Source organism: Amborella trichopoda, chromosome 8, assembly GCF_054954075.1.
Source record: "Amborella trichopoda isolate Santa Cruz 75 chromosome 8, AtrichopodaSantaCruz75HAP2 v2.0, whole genome shotgun sequence".
Lineage (NCBI taxonomy): Eukaryota > Viridiplantae > Streptophyta > Magnoliopsida > Amborellales > Amborellaceae > Amborella > Amborella trichopoda.
The window spans coordinates 30734875-30754391 of record NC_142343.1 but is presented as its reverse complement, the minus strand read 5'-3'; the positions used below and the strand labels follow the sequence as shown (position 1 = coordinate 30754391).

Sequence of the window (19517 nt, the reverse complement as noted above, 5' to 3'; positions counted from 1 at the left end):
TTAGATAAAATATCAGGGATGGTACGACTCCATCACCATTCAGGACACGTGTCCCAAAAATGACAGTAAAAGAAGACTGTCAACACATCAATCACTATTACTAACAATAAAAGAAGCATTATTGTCGACACTATTGCTATAGTAAAAGATGCATTATTGCCGACACTGTTGCTATAGTAAAAAACGACAAGAATATTTGTTTTTTACTTTGACGTGAAGGAAAAGGCATATTACCTTGTCGGTGCGGATTTAAGAACGTTTGGAATCTGCCCTCCCTTCTTCTATAAAAGGAGGACGATACCTCAGAAGGAGAACACCTTGGGATTTCTTTCTACATATCATAGCTAAGGTTTTAGTAAGTCTTAGTGATTGTTGTAAGTTTGAGTGATTTTTGAGTGATTGTTGTAAGTTCGAGTGATTTTTGAGTGATTGTTGTAAGCCTAAGTATTTACTAGGAGTACTTTAAGTTTGCCTCTCACCTCTACTTCGAGCTTTTCTCTGTTTTGCTTTTATACTTTTGTTTTATTTTATAATTTAATTCTATTATGTTAGAATGTTATTCTTTCTATTTAATGAATTTTATTATATATATATATATATATATATATATATATATATATATATATATATATATATATATATATATATCTATGGAAGATACTACAAAACGCCTATAGGCGAAAATGAACAGTGATTTCGCCTACCCTCATCACCGTCCAAAGTTCATCGCACGGTCACGATTGTCCGGTAGTATTTCATTTTTCATTTTTTTTCTACACATCGAAATGATTTGAAATTTGAAGCGTGTGTTCATCTTAGTGAGGCGCACTTAATAAAAATAAAAAATAATAATTCGCTAAATTGTTTTGACCAAAATACCCTTGAAACTTTTCAGGGGTATTTTGGTCAATTTATTTCATATAAAATATTTTTTTGATATTTTTCGTAGATTCGCCTATTTTTTGATGAACACACGCTCCATCTCTCTCTCTCTCTCTCACTCTCACTCTCTCTATCCTCCCTCACTCCATCTCTCACACTCTTTCTATCCTCCCTCACTCCATCTCTCGACAACTATGGTTATTGCCACATCACACAACTCCCACTAGGACTTAACTTCATAGATTTCAGGAGTATGGTCAGAAAAGGACACTAGCACTTATTTTCAGTTTTGTGTCGAAGATACAAAGTTTTTACTGATTGGACTGAGAAGTGTCAAACAGATACATGGTGAATTGAAAAATCTAGAAAAATTAGTTTGGATAAGTAAACGTGAGCAGCCAGAGGTCTAACATGAAACGATCTATTACCAATTCCAGAAGCTCATAGCATGTTGTTGCCATGACAGTTCGAAATTGTATGGCATGTGAGTGGGGACAACAGTCATGTGATGGATGTTATGGAATTTTATATCCTAGAGGAAGGATGAAAGGTCTCTCTCTCTCTCTCTCTCTCTCTCTCTCTCTCTCGAGGACGGGAGGAGTAGCTAGATGCATTTGGAGTTACAATAAGTAGTGATATACGTCATTATTGAACAGGAGGAGTAACTAGATGCATTTGGAGTTACAATAAGCATTATATATGTTATTGTTGACTTTTTATGGCAACATACCTTATCGTCTTACGGTAGGCACCTTGTTGACTTCCTATAGGATGGTGATATGCGTCCCATTTCCCACCCTTGTGACTTTGCATCTCAGTGGTGTGAAGTCAATATGGGTCACTGCAAGAACTGATTCAGCAGTTATAATTCTCTTTGGTTCTAAGTCCAAAGCTTCCAATTACGTCTTCTCAGATTAGTAGATAACTACTCCTACATGTCTCAAATATAATTAGGAACCTCAGTTTTATGACATCAAGATGCCATGATGTGTTTAAGTGTGGGTCTTAACTTCATCCACCTGTGGATGGTGTGACCTTGGATCCTGAGTCTTAATATGGATCTTAAGCATCCTGGGAGAGCGTGTCAGTTCCATCACTGTCATCTCCAAATGTCGAGAAAAAAGTGGCAAAAAACTCTTGAATGAATTTGTCTCTGACACATTCTTTTTCCAGTCGGTTAAATTGTAAATGATTGTACTCGTGAAATACTTGCTTGAAATCTCTCAACTCCCTTGCCAAATGAAGCAGAGTAAAGTTGTTTGTAGTGTTCAAGCCCATAGAATTAATGAAATTTTTTGATTTGTTCTATAGACACAGTGAATGATGAAACAAACTTTGCTTTGTTTGTGGTGCATTGTTTGTGGTACATGTAAGACCTTTCTCTTATTTGCAGTTTGTCGCAATACCATGGACACATCCCATCCCATTATGTCTGGTCACAGCCCGTGCATATGTCATTAACCATCATGATGTGCTTTAAACGGAACACTCATGCTTGTTTGACATTGTGTTTGTAGTTTCCGGGCTATTGGTTTTATATGGGTAGCAACTTTTATTGATGTCTCTCATCCCGGATAAGCCACATCTTAATAGGCAGTCAAGCTGCCCGACTTCTTGCGAGCACTAAGCACCTTTTTGTGTAATAAAGGTGAAGGTGACTTCTCGCCACCACTAAGTTGTCTCTTTCTACACAGCTCAAATCCCTTGCCACATATGCTGTCCCTTCGCTACATGTCATCCCACTTTTTCAACAACCAACAGAAACTGAGTTTTGGGAACTTCTATAAATACCCCCTTTCAGAGTTAAAACATGCTCAGGCATTTTTTTTAATGAGTTCTCGCCAGCTTTAACTTACAAGCTGCCTTTTCTACCAAGAATATCCTGGAAATTGGATCTTCTTGAGTTCAAATCAAGTCCAAACCTAAACCAACATGTAAGGCAAATCAGTTTGGCGACTCTGTTCTCTGGAGATAAGATAAGAGTTATGGTGCTGAATTGGGTTTAATTGTGTCCTAGAGGTAAACTCGTCAAGAAACTTTGCGTCTTGGAATAACCAAGTAGGCTTGAAGGTAATGAGAGCATGTTCTGCCTATGGGTGCATTGTTGAAGCATATGCTGTGTCAGTTGTTTTGGAGAAGTTTGAATTTTAGGCTTGTTTTTGGAACCTTGTGTTCATATTTCAAAAGTTCAAGCTTAAGCTTAGTTGAGTTGTGTGTTCATTTTGAAAGAGAAGTACAAGCTCTATTCTCAAGTTGAACCCTTTGTGATTTGCTTACTTTTCAGTTATTGTGGGTTTATAGTTCTCATGCTGTTAAGGGATCTGTAGTTACTTGGCTATCTGGTGGTTAAGAAGATTCTCTGGCAGACTGGCAGTTAAGGAAAACCCCTCAAGCGTTTTTTTTTTGAGCTGTTTAAAAAAACTGTTGAGAAACCCATTGAACTTGGCTTTCAGGGACACAAAACCCAAGATGGTCTCTATATGCATTCATAAGAAACATGCATAAAATCCCTAAAACTTTGGCACTGATCACCACTGGAAATTGTAATTTCTTCCAAACATTATACTAACGAGGGTGGTGCAAACCTCAAGAAAGCATAAATTCATCCTGATTAACAGATCACAAGAAAATGAGGAAAGTTTAGTTCCTGGCTATATGATTCAAGTCAAAGAAGTTTTGGAAAACTCCATTTATACCCTTTCAGAAAATCCAAGAAATTTTTCAAAATCCTATAGATACACAACTCCCATTTGAAACAAGTGAGAATTAAGAATTCACATTGGATGGATGGACTATCATACCATCGCACAAGAATAATCCTTCAATCGCCCTGTGGTGGCTCTTATAGCATATGTTAGAATTGATGGCTTTGGAAAACAAATGAAAATGCAGGAAGAAATGGTAACACAAACCTATGGCGAATGCTCATCTATTAAACTTCTAAGTAGTTAACAGAGTTATCTTGGGGCACATGTATGTCAGCGACCTTGTGTTGCTATTACAGGACAAATATTGTAATATGCAGAATGAATATAGTAATGAAATTCAAATACCTGCTTGGGCAGATGGGTTAGTGGTATAAGTGGAATGGCTAGCTCAAGGAGCCTTATCCAAGGTGATTACCTCATTGTTAAGCTTTCAACTGCTTGATTGATAGGACATAAAATACGCTATCCATTTGAAAGAAATGCTTCTATGACATTTTGTTGTGTATTAAGATTCCATTACCTTTTATGGAATGCTCTATATACTGGATAGGAACTACCAAGTTTACTGATTGGATCCTGTCACTACCCTGATTCCTGCACCACCTAAAGAATGAAGTTTTTGGTAATCCATGAATAATTTCAAAAAAGAACTAGAAGAACCCAGTGGGAGAATTTTGTGAGCTGAATTCTTTCCTCATTCTTGGTTTGTGAATATTTTATATAATATGATTGGTTAGAAAATTGAAAGCTCAAACCTATTGATATATTGACTGCCAAATACAGTCTCATTTTATTTGTCTTATATTATTTTCTGTTAGGTCAAGAATGCAACAAGTGAAGAAGGGCCAAGCACATCATCTATCACAGATGAGGATGCTGAAGCAGTACTTGGAGATGAAGATGAACTGGATATGGATGAGTTAAATGAGTTGGAAGCGAGCCTATCAAAAACCTCTCTTGAGATTCGTGAACCAGTCGCAGACACAGCATCGTGAAGCTCTCATAGTCATTTATTCTTGGGCAGCGTCTTTTGAAGTGGGCTAATCTTGATGTTCCACTTGAAGAGATGGTTCGGTAGGTAGTAGCAAAAGCTGCAAGGAAGGAAAAGTAATGCACGTTCTAACAATTTTGATGAGGGAAGATCGTGTTGTCCAGGTTGTCTTTTCATTTTATTCTTTTCTTGTTTAGTAGACTGCAGTTAAATGGTCAGTTGGATGAATGGTTGGCAATTATCATAAACTGGCACCTGTGCTGTTCTTGAAAATAGGTGGGGACTTGAAGTTAAGAGTGACACCCACGTTGAAAGATCATAATAACAAACTGTCCCTTGATATAGAATGATGTAAACTTTGATTATTGGCTTTACCATGATGATAATGATGATGTTGACATTAATTATATTACTATTATAAATATTAGGGTTGGGTTGTTATTGGGGTTTCGACTTCTCATCATCATCATTAACATTTTTTTCCAAATATTTGGAGTCGGCTACAGGAATCCTGGTCCGCCATCTTCAAGATTACGGAAAGCTTTAGCAAAATTTTATGTTAGCTGTTTATCTAACACAATCCATCTCTTTTACTTGGGCTTGAGACGGGTTTGAGAAAAGTTTAAGGTCCTCACCCTTCTTAGAGCAATTGAAATTTTAACTTCTATGGCCTCCAAATGCCCTAGTGATCTATGGCTTCGTTAATGTTGCTTATTCAGCAATCCTTTACTCTAGACATGGCATTCCATTGTGAATGGGTTTCACTTGTTTATTGGAAGAGATGGGATGGGAACTATATAGAAGGGAAAAAGGCGTCAAAGAGAACCATGCATCATAATGTCACCAATTACTGACCCTAGTAATCACGACCCATCATTACATTTGGAACTGTCCATTAACACTTCAAAGAATCCTAGGCAACATCCTCTTCCTGTACTCTGCTTTCGGCTTCTTTCCACACTTCACCAAGCCCAATGTAGCCCATCGCTTTGCTCTAAAGGTTAGGAAGGCAAAGTAATGCTCTGTCGTGCACATGGCTTGCGATTGGCTGGGTGGCCGGGCTCTAGAAATTAAGAACTAGGCACACAAAATGTGGTCTGGCGCTAGGCCCGAGCCAAGCTTAGGGCTGACCCGGCCCAGCTCTTTTTTACTTTTTTTTTCTTTCTGTTTTTTTTTCTCTTTTTTTTTTTTTCTGGATCTATTAGACCCAGCTTGTACAAGACTAGAGCCGGACCTATGCTAGAGCCTCTTGGCAATCCAAACTAGGTGGTCCTATAGGAATAAGAGGCAGGCTAGGGCCAAGTTGGCCCAGCTGAGGCCCAGCCCGTTGCCATCCTAGTTCTGCAAATGTCCTATCCCATCTAGCCATAAAAATTCCATTTTAGTGGGAATTCCTTTACTTTACTTTTTTTTTCTTTAATTTATAGCATGGAATAATTTTCTAAATAGTTAGTATCTATTTTTTGAATTTGCTATCTCTAAGCTCAAATTTATTTTTATTATAAAATAATTTTGAGACATTAAATTAGATAGATTTTAACTGTAGCCATGACATTTTTTTGAGCTAAGCGTCACTAAATTTTAGAAACTTGATCTAAATTAAATATTAATATACAACTAATTACTAATTTTTAAGTCATTTGATATTATTCATATATCTATTTGACTTCTCACATTTATTTTTGTTAATTTTCCATATTTAGTTCTGTTTCTTGAATTACTCACTTTTCTACTTGTTTTCTATCATAGATACCTATTTCATCTGCAAAAAATTGGAAATCCTATTTTGGAAATTATTCTTTTTAAAAATTATTGAAGTTAATTTTTAAAATGTATTTAATTTTGTTTTTAAAAGTTCATCTCATTGGGATTTTTTGCTCTAGTTTAATGCTAGATAACCATGGACTTTGGCTGATTGTCACTGGGTTTAGATGAAGAACTCATCTAGGGAGAGAAGTTCAAGAAAATTCGGAGGGAAAAGGAGGCGTGACTTATAGTTTAAAAGGAACCCTTTCATATATTTTCCCTTGTATACAAAATGTTCATGATCTTTTATATTTGGGAAGTTTGTCAAGATGACCTAAGAGATGAGCAATTTAACAATATATACATTTTTATTAGTTTAAGCAGGCTCATTATTATACATGATCATGGGTTGGAATGGTTATGAGTAAAGTGTTAAAGGAAAAAGTTGATGAACGTTTGTGTTAATGCCGGAAGCATTTTAACCTCGAGATGCATGGATAAAGATAAAAGAAAAAGTTGATGTAACGTTTGTGAATGCCGGAAGCATTTTAACCTCGAGATGCCTGGATAAAGATAAAAAAAAATAGTACATCTTATAACACATTAGTTACATATGCTTGATTTGATTAAAAGGATTTTAAGATTTTTAAGTATTTATATATCTACTTGATCTACATCATTTTTTGATCTTTAGATTTTATGGTTAAGTAGGGAAATAGATTTTGGGACCGTGGCAGGAATTTTCAGCATCAGAACATCTAGCAAGGTTTAGACGTACGATTTGACAGTTTCAGGTTGGCGCCTTATATAAACCACACCTGATGTTAAATAGATTAGTTGTGTATTTTAATAAATTGACCTTATATTTTAAACAAATGTCTTATTTTTCATATGGAGAAAGCTTATATAAGGTGTTAACTTTATACTGTATGGGAGGTTTGTTTTTCACATGGAAAAAGCTTTCATAAGGTATCATGTATAAGGTGTATAAAAAAAACCCATTAGATAAAGTTGTTCCATGCTGAAAAACCCTCAAATCAATCATCTCGACCTCAAGATTCATAGACACAAAGAAAAAAAATTTCTAGTTCTAAAAATAGTTCTTCTTACATGTTATCTGGACCGTCCATTTCAAGATCTACAAGTGTTTATAGATCTACTTGATCATCACCGTTTATAGAACTCTAAATTTCATAATTCGGGACAACAACAGATTTTCATATTGTTGGTTTTGTGGCACAAAAACTGCATTTTCAGCATAGTATTGAGATGCACCTTATTTCAATAGTATAAGATGTCGTAACACGTTATCTAGACCGTCCATTTTTAGGATTTACAAGTATTTATAGATCTGCTTGATCATCACTATTTTTGGAACTCTAAATTTCATAACTGGGGGCAATTTTATATCGTCGCAAGGCTTTGTGGCATCAAAACTGCATTTTCGACATAGTTTTGACGTGCACCTTACTTCACCAGTATCAAGTTGACACCTTATACAAAGCATACCCTTTTCATATTTTTGTCACTTTTTTCAAAAAATAACTCATTCAAAACTGCAATATTAGAATTAGGGCCCAGAGTGAGGTTTTGTAAAGCATCAATATTAACCGATCAAATAAGGCACACCTCATAACTATGCTGAAATATGAAGTTTTGGTGTCAGAAAGATGGAAAGAAAATATATTATTAGTTCTAATTATGAAATTTAATGCTTCATAAACAGTACAGATCAAACAGATCTATAAACGATTAAAATTTTTGAAAATGAACAGTCAAAATAATTTGCCACAAATACATTACTTTCATGACTGGAAAATTTTTTTGTCTTGATATTTAAACATATCAAGGTTGAGATGATCAATTTGAGATATTTCACTATCAAAATAACCTTTTTCTCATGGATTTTTAAAGTATACCTTAAGGTCGATACCTTCTTTTTTTTTTTCTTTTTGGTCAAGATGTGGATTTGGAACTTCAAATTTGAACTCATTTTTCACTTAAATATACAAGTGACCAATGCGGTACCTAAAGTCGTGAACTAGGTCTCTCGTGTTTATTTTAAGACTATGACGTGGGACTTCAACTTTCTAGAATCTTTTAAAGCCTATGAAAAAAAAAAAAAAAAAAATCTCACGAGGTCTTATTTTTAATTTCTGTATCTCATGAGACTTAAAAAATGAAAATATTCCTTAAAACCGGTAGAGATCCATCTTTACTATCTTACGACCTCCTGCCCACCCTGTAACTATAAATTTTTTACCCTAAAAATAAAATAAAATCACACCGTATCCTTTTCTTATCTGCTAACCGTGAACCACCCTCTGTCTCTCTCTCTCAAAACTCCATCTCTCACTTACTAAAACTAGAGGCAGCTCTCTCTCTTGCGAAAACCAGAGAACTCTCTCTCTCTTGCGAGCCGAGGTAGCTCTCTCTCTCGAGACTTGACTTTACAAGCTTTGACCACTAAGAGATTCAAAGCTCTCTGTCTCTCTCTTCTGCAACCAATAGGGTCTTCATTTTGGTACAAATCTTGCGTCTTTTGTATGCAATTAGGGTTTATTTGTAAAAAAGATTTCTTTTCCCACTGTACAAATCTTGGATCAATTCTCTGGTCACTTGCAAAGACGCAGCAGGACACCATTTCAACTTTGAAATATTTCTGAGCTTTGAAGAAATTATTGTTTCCTTTCAACGAAGGAGTTTTAGAGCTCTGCAACTATTGTAGAAGCTCGATTCTAGTTGGAGTTACGAAATTTTTGGGTTAAGACTTTTAAGTAGAGCTCCCTTTCAGCTTGGTACTTTTCTTCATATGGTTTCTTCTCCTTTGAACTCAAATCCTTCCACTTCGCTCCCAAAATGTTGCTTATCTCCTTGAACTCTGCTTTAGGATTCTCACTTTTAATCTGATTTGAGTGCTCTTTACACCATAAAATATATGGGGGATTTAGCTTCTTCTCTTGCTCCTTTGTCGGATGAGGCTGCACAATAGGAAGGCTTAGATTAGGCTTAAACTCTTTCAGTTTCTGCAACTTCTTGATCTCAGAGTCGAGCTTCTCTTGTGCCTTCCCCCTATTCTCTATCTCCTCCGCCTTCCGCTTCAAAAGCTCATCCTTCTCCTTCAATATCTCATCCGCCTTCTCCTTCTCAAGTCTCATCTTTTTTAGCTTTTCCCTACCTCCTTCAACTCCTCTTCCACTGATTTATCTCTACTTTTCTTCTCATTTGGCTGAGAGACCTTGACAGATGGACAAGGTTCTCCTTCTCTGATTCTACAAATGAACAGTCTTTCTCTTGCTATGGCGACGGTTGTTGCGGAAGCTGAACCAGACTGGCAAAAGAAGTTGAGGAAGCCACACAAGCTGAAGAATGAGAATGATATCCTTTTGCTCAAGTCTCCTTGCTTGTGAAAATAATCTTGCTTTGCTTCTTTGGGGTTGCAAGAGAGAGACGGTCATGAGAGAGAGAGAGAGAGAGAGAGGTGGTTCACGTTAACAGAGAAGAAAAGAAGGAAAGAATTGGACGTGATTTTAGTTTTTTTTAGGGTAAATAATTTATAAACAGAAGGTGGGTTGTCAGATGGAAAAGATTGAATTTATTTTTTTTATCAGTAATATTTTTATATATTAAGTATGATGAGATATAGAAGTTAAAAATAAAAAATATTGAGATATTTTTTTTAAAAAAACTAGTGCATCGCTACTAATGGAGCATATTATATATTTAGTCTCTCAAATAAAGGATATTTGGTACCCTTGCCTGCTAGACATTATGAAATTATTCGACAACTAAGTTGAGCTAGTTTGCCAAAGAAGGTGTAATCATTTGGAATATCTTTCATGGGGCTTTGCTTTGGGAGGTTTGATTGGAAAAAAATAGGCGTATTTTTTATAGAAATGGTTATGATATGACAAAAAATAATGATATGATAATGTGTGATTTTGGTATCCAAACACGAAAGAAAGAAATGGTGTGTAGAAATTGGATGTCATGTTAAATCTAAAGAATTTGGTAACGCATGCAATATTGAAAATCAGCTGTGAGGGAGATGGCCTCCGCCTATACATTGAAGTGTTAAGCTAAATTTTGATGGGAATTATTTATGGAACCTAGGGCCAACATGTATTAGAAGGATAAGGTTTGAAAATTTTGAAAGGAAAATATGTTAATTTATGTTGGGGGGTGGAAGGGGATTATTTAAATGTTATCAACTAATGCAATTTTATTGGGAGATTATTGTGGAATTTGTAAGAAGTTTGGATAAAAATTTGTTATCTATGTTGGCACAATACTATTTCATTCCAACATATCCAGCATGAGGCAAATGATAAGGTAGAATCTTTGGCAAAAGCTGTTGTTCATTTACACTTTGTGGTCATTTCTCCTTCTTGATTTGTAATTCTTTTGTAATTATCTTTTATCAATAGATTTATGTCTTGTCAAAAAATAAAAAAAAAAGAGGATATTTGTTGATGAAAAGTCTAAAAGTTTTCTATTAAAATAATCATCCAGCACTTCTGGGTCTCAAAAAAATTTAAAGAGATCTGTCTCTATATCTACCAGAGCAAGTGCACCATGTGGCCAGCAAGATCATCACCTAATGGTCTTGCAAGACGACAATTTACACTTGTTCGCTCAGAAATGATTATTTTAAATTTTCCATCTAAATAGATCTTTTATTTGAGGGACTAAGCACGTAATGTGCTCTTGTGGAAGCACACTATAGTAGGTTTTTCCATCAAATCTTTTTTTATCCTTAAAAAAAAAAGGATAGCTCTGTTTCGATGTTCAAGTTCCAAACAAAGTCACTTAAAAATCAGTTCCGAACTTGCACTTTAGAACTGAGTTTATTTATGAAAAATTGGATTTGAAACTAGATTTGAATAGAGGGTATTTTGAAAAAAAAAAAAAATACAAAAAAGGGACGAGCATAAAAGATAAAAAATATCGGACATTTTTTAAACACCAGAAATTATTTGAGATATTTACGAATCTTTTTGAAATGTGATATTTATGAAGATTTTCCTAACTTTTTAATAGTTAATTAGAAAAGTAATATTCAATATTATGGATTTACTCGCTAAACTTTTGTTTATATATTTTTCATGTTTTATTGTATAAATGCTAAATTTTGTTAAAATTTCTTTTTTATTTTATCGACTCCATATAAGGATGGCATCGCGCTGGGCTAGCCTTGGCCCTACTCTCCATGGGACAGACCCAGGCCCGCCCTAGCCTGGCCTTGCATTGGGCGAAAGACGCCCTAGCCCTATTAGGGCTGGGCAATGTCAAAAAAAAAAAAAAAAAAAAAACTAATAAATAAGTAGGTTGGGGTAGAGCTGAACTAGGCCAGCCATGGCCATGACCCACTCCCGGTCCGGCTCTGCCGTCTAGTTGTGGTTGCCTAACTCTCAGGCCACATTTTGTAGCAGAGACCCTAGTTTGATAGGGCCAGGCTGATTCGGCTGGGCAGGCCATTGCCACCCGAAATTCCATAACGCCAAGGTCACAAAATTTACTCATAAAAGTCATAACCCCATAATCATTTCATTTCATTAATAAGGGGCTTCTATTTAGGTATCGGGATCTCAATAATTATATTTATTAGTCAATCCCAACTCACCCAAAAGGATTGGAACAGTTAATTGAACCAGTTAAGCGTCTAGTCTAATCAAAACGGGTTCGATTATAGTCAAATTAGTTGGATTATATTTGAGAAAAATATAAACAAGGAAAAAAAGGATAATAATTTAAAAATATAAGAAAATATATTGGCAAAAACGTTTTCACAATTTTAACTTGTCGAATTGGTCAAAATTAAAAGCTCCAATTGGTCACAACCAATTGAATATTGATTTTGATTGGTTTCGAACAAACCAGATTTTATGTTAAGTAGGGCTAGCCAAGGCAATAGTTGACGGTCCGACTATGTGATCTACTCCGGTCTAGATAACTATGATTTAGAGAGAGGCGCCACTTGATGCACTACTCGAAAATATTGTTTGGTAATCAAGAATTTTTTAAAAAAAATATTAATTTGAGACTAGATGAGAATGAAGTTCTGGAACCCTAGACATCGCATTATGGCCCCCATCATCTTGACCTTGATAACCTTAGCGTGGAGCAGTTCTTGATAAACATCACCTCTTTAGTCCCTTCGACTGAAGAGCGGTGAGGCTTGATCCGCTCTCTCATTCATGGGCGAGCCACTTTTGTAACCCTATTTCTTAAAGAACAGTAACTATATGAAAAGGCCCTTTCAAAGTACTTGATGGGGATGCAATTCAACAAAAGCATTCCCCCGCACATCAATATTTAAGATGGATTTCAAAAAATGGGGGCCCTTTCCAAATATTAAATGAAAATTCATTAAAAGAAAAAATAAAATAAAATGATGCAATATCTATTAGCCTAGGCTTTATGAAAATAAAGTAAAGCCTCACTTCGAATGCTCATTTGAAAAGCATTTTAGGCATAAGAAATCTCCATGACGGCTCAAATCAATTTTCATCAATGACTATGAAATTTGATGCTAATAAATGGCGATGATATTACGGATTTGAGAACGCTTATTTTTTAGGGACAAATGGACGGTTTAGATAATATGTTACAACTGAGAGTGTATATAAACCAATGCTCTCGACTTGAATTAAAAGATAGAGAAATTACAAGCCATTATAGTTACAAATCTTACAATACATTTGCAATTACAACTCGAAATTTAAAATTACAGCAAGGTCACTTTTATAACAGTGAGCTATTGATTTTGAAATATACTCAAGATGGAAGATACAACTCAATTAGGGTACCTTACATATGAACAAAACAAGCCATGAGTGAAGATCATCAAACTGCACATGAATAATATGCTTTTAAAATTTTAGTGCTACTCAAATTTACAAAGCAAAATAATACATAAATAGACCTAAAAAATAACAGTATAACATGATCTCCATTACGACAATATACATATGCTCAAGTGTATAATGAACAATGACCTTGGGAAGCCAATCGGAGCTCTCGGGTATCCAGTTTACAGCATTGGGTTTTAGCTATGTGCCATTCGGTGATATGTGATGTCATAGAACAAAATCGAGCTAATTCATCATCTAATCAAGTGGAAAGTCAAGTATCTACCGATACTCACTTAATCATGGAAGGATTTATAGAGATCCAAATATCAAATCGAGTGGAAAAATCGTGAGAGAAAATTGGGTCTTAAAAACACAAAACTAATTCAATTGAGTACACAATCCGACACATAAAAAATCTCCATATTCTCTTTTTATAAAATCAACAATTCATGATATCAAGAAGAATGTTCAAGAGGGATCCATGGAAGAAATATCTTCTAAAATTACTCCAAAATCCACAGAAGAAAGATAATGAAAAACTATGTCAAAATATGTCCGGATGAAGCCTTTAACTATATGAATTAAGAGGGACTAATGATCAATCAAAAGATCAAAGATCTAATGATCAAAGGATGAAGTAATATTGATGTAATTAATAATTTACAGCAAGAACAAATTAAGGAAAATCAATGGAGATATAATTGATCTTATTCAGATGTTGAAGGCTTGAAGATTAGATCATCTATAGCTTGAATTTTGAGCTTTGGACCACTATTAGTGGAGTAGAATGAGACCTTCACATGAGTTCTTCTCTCACATTACGATCTTAGAGAGAAGAAAGAGAGAGAGGGTGTGCCACTCTTGGAAGAGAGAGAGAGGGAGAGAGGTGTGCCACCCAATCAGAGGGAAAATATAAAGTGTGAACTCATGTGTGGGAAAAGGAAAGCTCATGGGTATTTATAACTTTTCAACCCTCAAGTATGAAGGTGTTTCTAGATAGATGAATATTGGCCTTTCATACCATCTACCAATGGCTATCAAGAGAGATATGATTCTAGCCCACTATCCACCATTATGCCATCAAGATGTGTGTTATAGATTTAAACACTTTTATTTTCTTTTAATTCACTCCAATTTTCCTTGTTATCAGAAAGCTCATTCTCCTTACATTTAATAAATCTAAAACCAAGATGGAAGGTATGGCCTTATGGTTATTTGATAAAAAATCCAGCAAAAGGCAAATCTTAAATTCTCCCTATTTCATAAGAGCATAAGGGGTTAATAAAATCATGTAACGTAAACTAACTGGTTATTTGCACATTTACCATATACCTTTAGGGTTAGGCTTGTAATTACAAACTCTATACCCCTTTTAGAATCCTCCACATGCACAAACTACTTGCTCTAGATATTTAACATGTGCTAAAAATAAATTGTCAAAATCTCACTATTTTAAAAAATTTCATAACACTTTAATTTAAAAGGATAATTAAACAAAGGACATGGGGGCCTGCAAGTGGGGTAGATGTCACCACCACGTCATCTCCACATGGGGGATGTGGGACCCCCTCAAGCTGACATGTAGACACCCATTAGCTATTTGGATGTCCCGTGTGGTCCTGGAAAATTGTCTTTGTTTGTTATTTCTTTGAAATAATTTTGGAAACTGGATTTTAGTACCAAAAAATCCAAAACAATTCTCAAAATCCACAAAAATCATTTTAATGATTTTCCATCAAATTAAATAATTTCACCGATTAAAAACATTTACAAGGGAAATTATGATCATTGAAATCGAATTATAAAATATAGCATTTCACTTGGCTAGACTTAGAATCTAAAACCCCATTCTCGGTATGACCCAACAGACTTATGATCCACAATGTATAATCAATGGCTCATAATCTCACTTTATCAAAGTCAAACCGATGTGTGACTCTGAATCCCCAAGTTTAAGTGGATATCAGGTGTACCCTCGAGAGGAGATGCACATATATGGTGTAAGGGTTCCTCTCTTGTCACATGTGCATAGCTCTATCTAGTAGATCCTTAGAAAAACGACTTCCCATGCATTGCAATTGTATCTATGCACATGCTACGAGAAGGTCCTAGGAGTCAGGAATTTAGGTCAATGTCCTCTATTTGCCCTAAACTTCTCGTATAAGGCTTTTCATCATCAAGCTCATATATAAATTGTTTTGCCTTGACCCATCACACAGTCATGAGGCACAAACATAACAACCGACTATGACTAAGAGGTTACCCTCAACCCTCTTTAGTACCTCCCATGCATAAATCCTCATCATGATCTAATCGGGGGTTCTACGACTCTTGGTCCTAGTTCGCCATGATCCTAGAGTCATATCATTTTTATACTCCCACTAAAGCTAAGAGTCATTGCAAATGTCAAGAATTTAAGGCCTGACACAATTCCAATAACTAGGGCTTGAAATCCTATTTTTTTATTTTTTTTTGGCAACCATATGGTTAAGGCCGATATGATTGATTTTAGTGTTTTTCAACTTTAGAGCTCCAATTCTTAGTGACTTTTGAGGTGAGGCTTTACATATTTTGATAGAACTGCACCCTTATCAAAACATTTTTCTTTTAAATACCATTTAAAGTCTTAAAATTTATTTATTGATATGATATTCATGTTTAACATGGTTGGGATTCTCAACCTCTAAAACTTTAGATCCAAAATCCATCTATGCAACCTCTTTTTTTTTTTTTGGTAAATAAGTAGGGATATAAGATTGCAACATTATTAGTAGAAGTAAGTTGCAACATCCTATAATGTCTATGTTAGTTAGACGGTGTAGATTTGATACATATTTTAAGATAATATCAAAAGTGACATATCTTGTGAGATAGTATCAAGGAAAACGCTTATACAATATTGACACCTTAAATTGTAGAACTAAGGTGCACCTAAAAAATCTATCGAAAAATGTTATCCTGATGTTGGAAAACCGCAATAGATTATTTGGATTGTTCATTTTAATGATTTTAATTTAACGCATTCATATATCTGCTTAATTTGAACCATTTTATACCATAAAATTTTATAATTAGATATGAAAACAGATTCTCGGGCCATCCGAAGAATTTTCGACACCAACTTTGCATCTTATGACAAAATTTGGAGGATGTGCCTAACTTTGATTGTTTAAGGTTGACCTTTTGCAAATCACTTTCTAATATCAAATCTATACCATCCAAATAAAATGAGCAATGTAGATTATTGCAACTTTATTCTACAAGAAAGGTAATTTCTATAATTAGGGTTACAACCTTATGTAAACTTTTTTCTTTTTTTAAAAAACAAGGCAGTGACATATGTAACCACTGAAAACCTATCGGGATGAGCATGTATCATTGTCCAATCAAGAAACAAAGACTACTGAGAGGGTGTTTAGAACTTAGATCATGCCATTTCTAGTGGTTCCTACACATTGCATCATTGACGGATACCGATGCAATTTAATGAGCATGGATTGTCCAAATTCACATGGATTCCCATATAACAAAAATCAAACTAGAAGTATATAACAACACCATTTACTTTGGGTAGGAGGTCGTAGATTTCTAATCGGTAGTTGCAGGAGTGTCATTGACTAGAAGTTCAACAAAAAAATTTCTCAAACTTTATGATACACCCCAAGTCATCCAATTTGACATCTAATGGCTATGAGTAATTGTTACTTTTTTGTAATAAAGATAAATGGTCTCATAGTATACAATCCTAGAATCAAAAGCTCAAAATAATATGTATAGCCGTGGTTACAACATGGTAATAAGCGCTATCATGTTTCAGATCGGTTATAACCACTGTTGGAAAAACTGCACGATCTAACCGCTAACCGTTTGGTTAGATTGGAACCAGTTCTGGTTTTGGTGATCGACAGGTATTTAAAAAAAATAAAAAACATGTATATAAATTCTAAAAACAAGGAATTTTATTGGTAATATATTTTTTAATATTCTTTACATTATGATAAAGGTTAAAAATTGTTTTGGTCATTAATACTCACATTTATATTTTCTCATCTTTTTCAAAAAACATTTAAAAATACCCCTAAGCATAAATCGATTCATTAAAAACTATTTTTTTCATTAATTTTCAACTTCATTTGAATGAGTTTTGTTTTAATTATTCTTTATATGTTTTTCATATTTTAATATATATATATATATATATATATATTTGGTTTTTTTTTTTTTTCAACACTTTTTTGATCGTCCGGGACTTGCTTACCAATTAGGTCAGTTAAATCGCTTTTAAGCCTATGTCCGATTAACCGTTTCAATTTGATTTTATGAACACTGGTTCTAACTACATTGTTTTGATCTGTGTTTCAAAACTAGGATGGTTGAGTGGATCGTTCACCTACATATTTGTGTCAGATCACTAGGTTGGCGATGTGGATTGGGTTTGGATTAGTATGAATCATTAATTGAGAAGAATATTAAAAATAGATGAAAAATAAATAAAATAAAATAATTTGAAATAGAGGTTTTGTAGGGTAGAGATTTAAGGGAACCTAAAAAAATATTAGATAAGTTTAAGAAAAAAACAAAAAATATAAAACTAGGGTTTTATTGGGGAAATAGGTCGGGATTCATACTCCATACAATCACCGAACCAGTTAGGTCTCAACAAATTCGTATTCGAATCGATAAAATTGCCGGATTTTAAAACACTGGCTATGCTATTTAGATCATTCAATTCCAATGTAGAACACTCTCTTAGGGTGCATTTAATAAATTCCTCTACAGCTTTTTTGGGATTCTCCCTACTGCTGATTTACCTATAATCTGGGAGGAAAGTGAAAATTGGTAGCCTGAAAGCTAGGAACCCTATTTGATAAACCGTAGTGCTGCTATGTACTGTATATTTTTGAATAAGATTTTCTTACTATTACCTATCTAATGCATTTTTTACAATGTATAATTAAGATTGAAATTTAATCTCACGTCTATGTAGCTTATGAAATAGCCTCGATAAAAAATCAAATTTCAACCATTTCATGAGCAAAGATGTTACAGGTCATGCACATTAATAAACAAGGATGTTACAGCTTCAGAGCAATTGATAAGCACATGCACAAAATTACATAGTTAGAACATTTCATAAGGAAGGATGTTACTACTGCTGTGTACTAATAAACTAATGCGAATTAAAACAAATTCATGCACTGAACTCCATTTGATTCTCAAAAAGAATTTCACTTATCTACACTAGGCAAATTCATTCCATTTGAAACCTCTGCTTTGAATCAAGCAATTTGCACATTCTATAAAATATTAATAGAGACGGAAGAACATTAATAGAGACGGAAGAACTTGGCAATGGATCACTACTCACGAGTTTCACAATTTCATAAGCAAGTATGTTAAAGATTCAGAGCATTTCATAAGCTTGTGAACTTTGGTCATTTTACATTAAATTAGCTCAGCAAGTGATAGAATATAGAGCCACTAGTTATAATTTAGCAACCTACTAGAGGAGCACACACTTTTTGCACCAAGATAAAGAGGTGCTCCATTTCAATCCTTTTCATTCTCCCTCTCAATTTCTAAACAAGCAGAAGTGAATTTTTAACTACTTAGAACATCACATTTTACATTTAAACTTTTGCAAAGATTCATCATCCTTGTGGGAGCTTCTTATTGTGCAGTTGGCATACGGATGCATCCGTAGCTGTAGAGATAAGGTGCACCTTCAAATTTATTCTGGTATATAATTTTGATATAAAATGTTCTTAGGATTATCTCAAAATCTATTTTTATATCTAATTATAAAATTCTAAATTGTAAAAATGGCTAAAATCAAGAAGATCTATAAACATATGAAAATCTTGAAAATGGACGGTGTAGATAATATGTTGTAAAATGTACTATTTTTGAGACTGAAAATCTTTTTATTTTTCATGGTCATACATCTCGATGTCGAGATGATTAATCAAATTTCAATATTAAAACTACCTTTTTCCGATGGATCTTTAAGGTGCATCCGTAGTTCTACATTATAAGGTTGCATCTTTATATAAAACTTTTTCCATATTTTTATTAAGCATTCCGCTCACAATTTCTTCAAGTTATTATACACAAAGAAATTCAGAAAAATTCCAGCAATATAAACCACCAATTCTTAAAGGAAACACTTCAGATAAGACTTAATAAATTTCTATGATATGCTAAAAATACCTCATAACAGGAAATTCACTAGAAAATCCCTACAAAAAAAACACCACAAAATAGAAAATCAGAAGTGTTATAGTCGTCACTCGTGATCGTAGAAAGGATAGTCTTCGATTGTAGACCCCATTTTCT

At 34.4% G+C, this 19517-nt stretch overlaps 1 protein-coding gene and 1 long non-coding RNA gene across 2 annotated transcripts in view; both read left to right on the top strand.

Moving 5' to 3' along the window:
* The window catches only part of LOC18423638 (Zinc finger C-x8-C-x5-C-x3-H type family protein), a 41826-nt gene extending 36804 nt beyond the window's left edge, over window positions 1–5022 (top strand). Inside the window, exon 8 of the mRNA XM_006828237.4 lies at window positions 4409–5022. Within this exon, the coding sequence (XP_006828300.1) occupies window positions 4409–4585 (177 nt within the window). The 3' untranslated portion in view covers window positions 4586–5022. The remainder of the gene's footprint in view (window positions 1–4408) is intronic.
* Window positions 5023–8422: 3400 nt separating this feature from the next.
* Window positions 8423–10814, top strand: LOC110008287 (uncharacterized). Its single transcript, XR_002283052.2, has 2 exons — window positions 8423–8751; window positions 9574–10814. It is a non-coding gene; the product is annotated as an uncharacterized LOC110008287 (long non-coding RNA).
* The last annotated feature ends 8703 nt before the right edge of the window (window positions 10815–19517 follow it).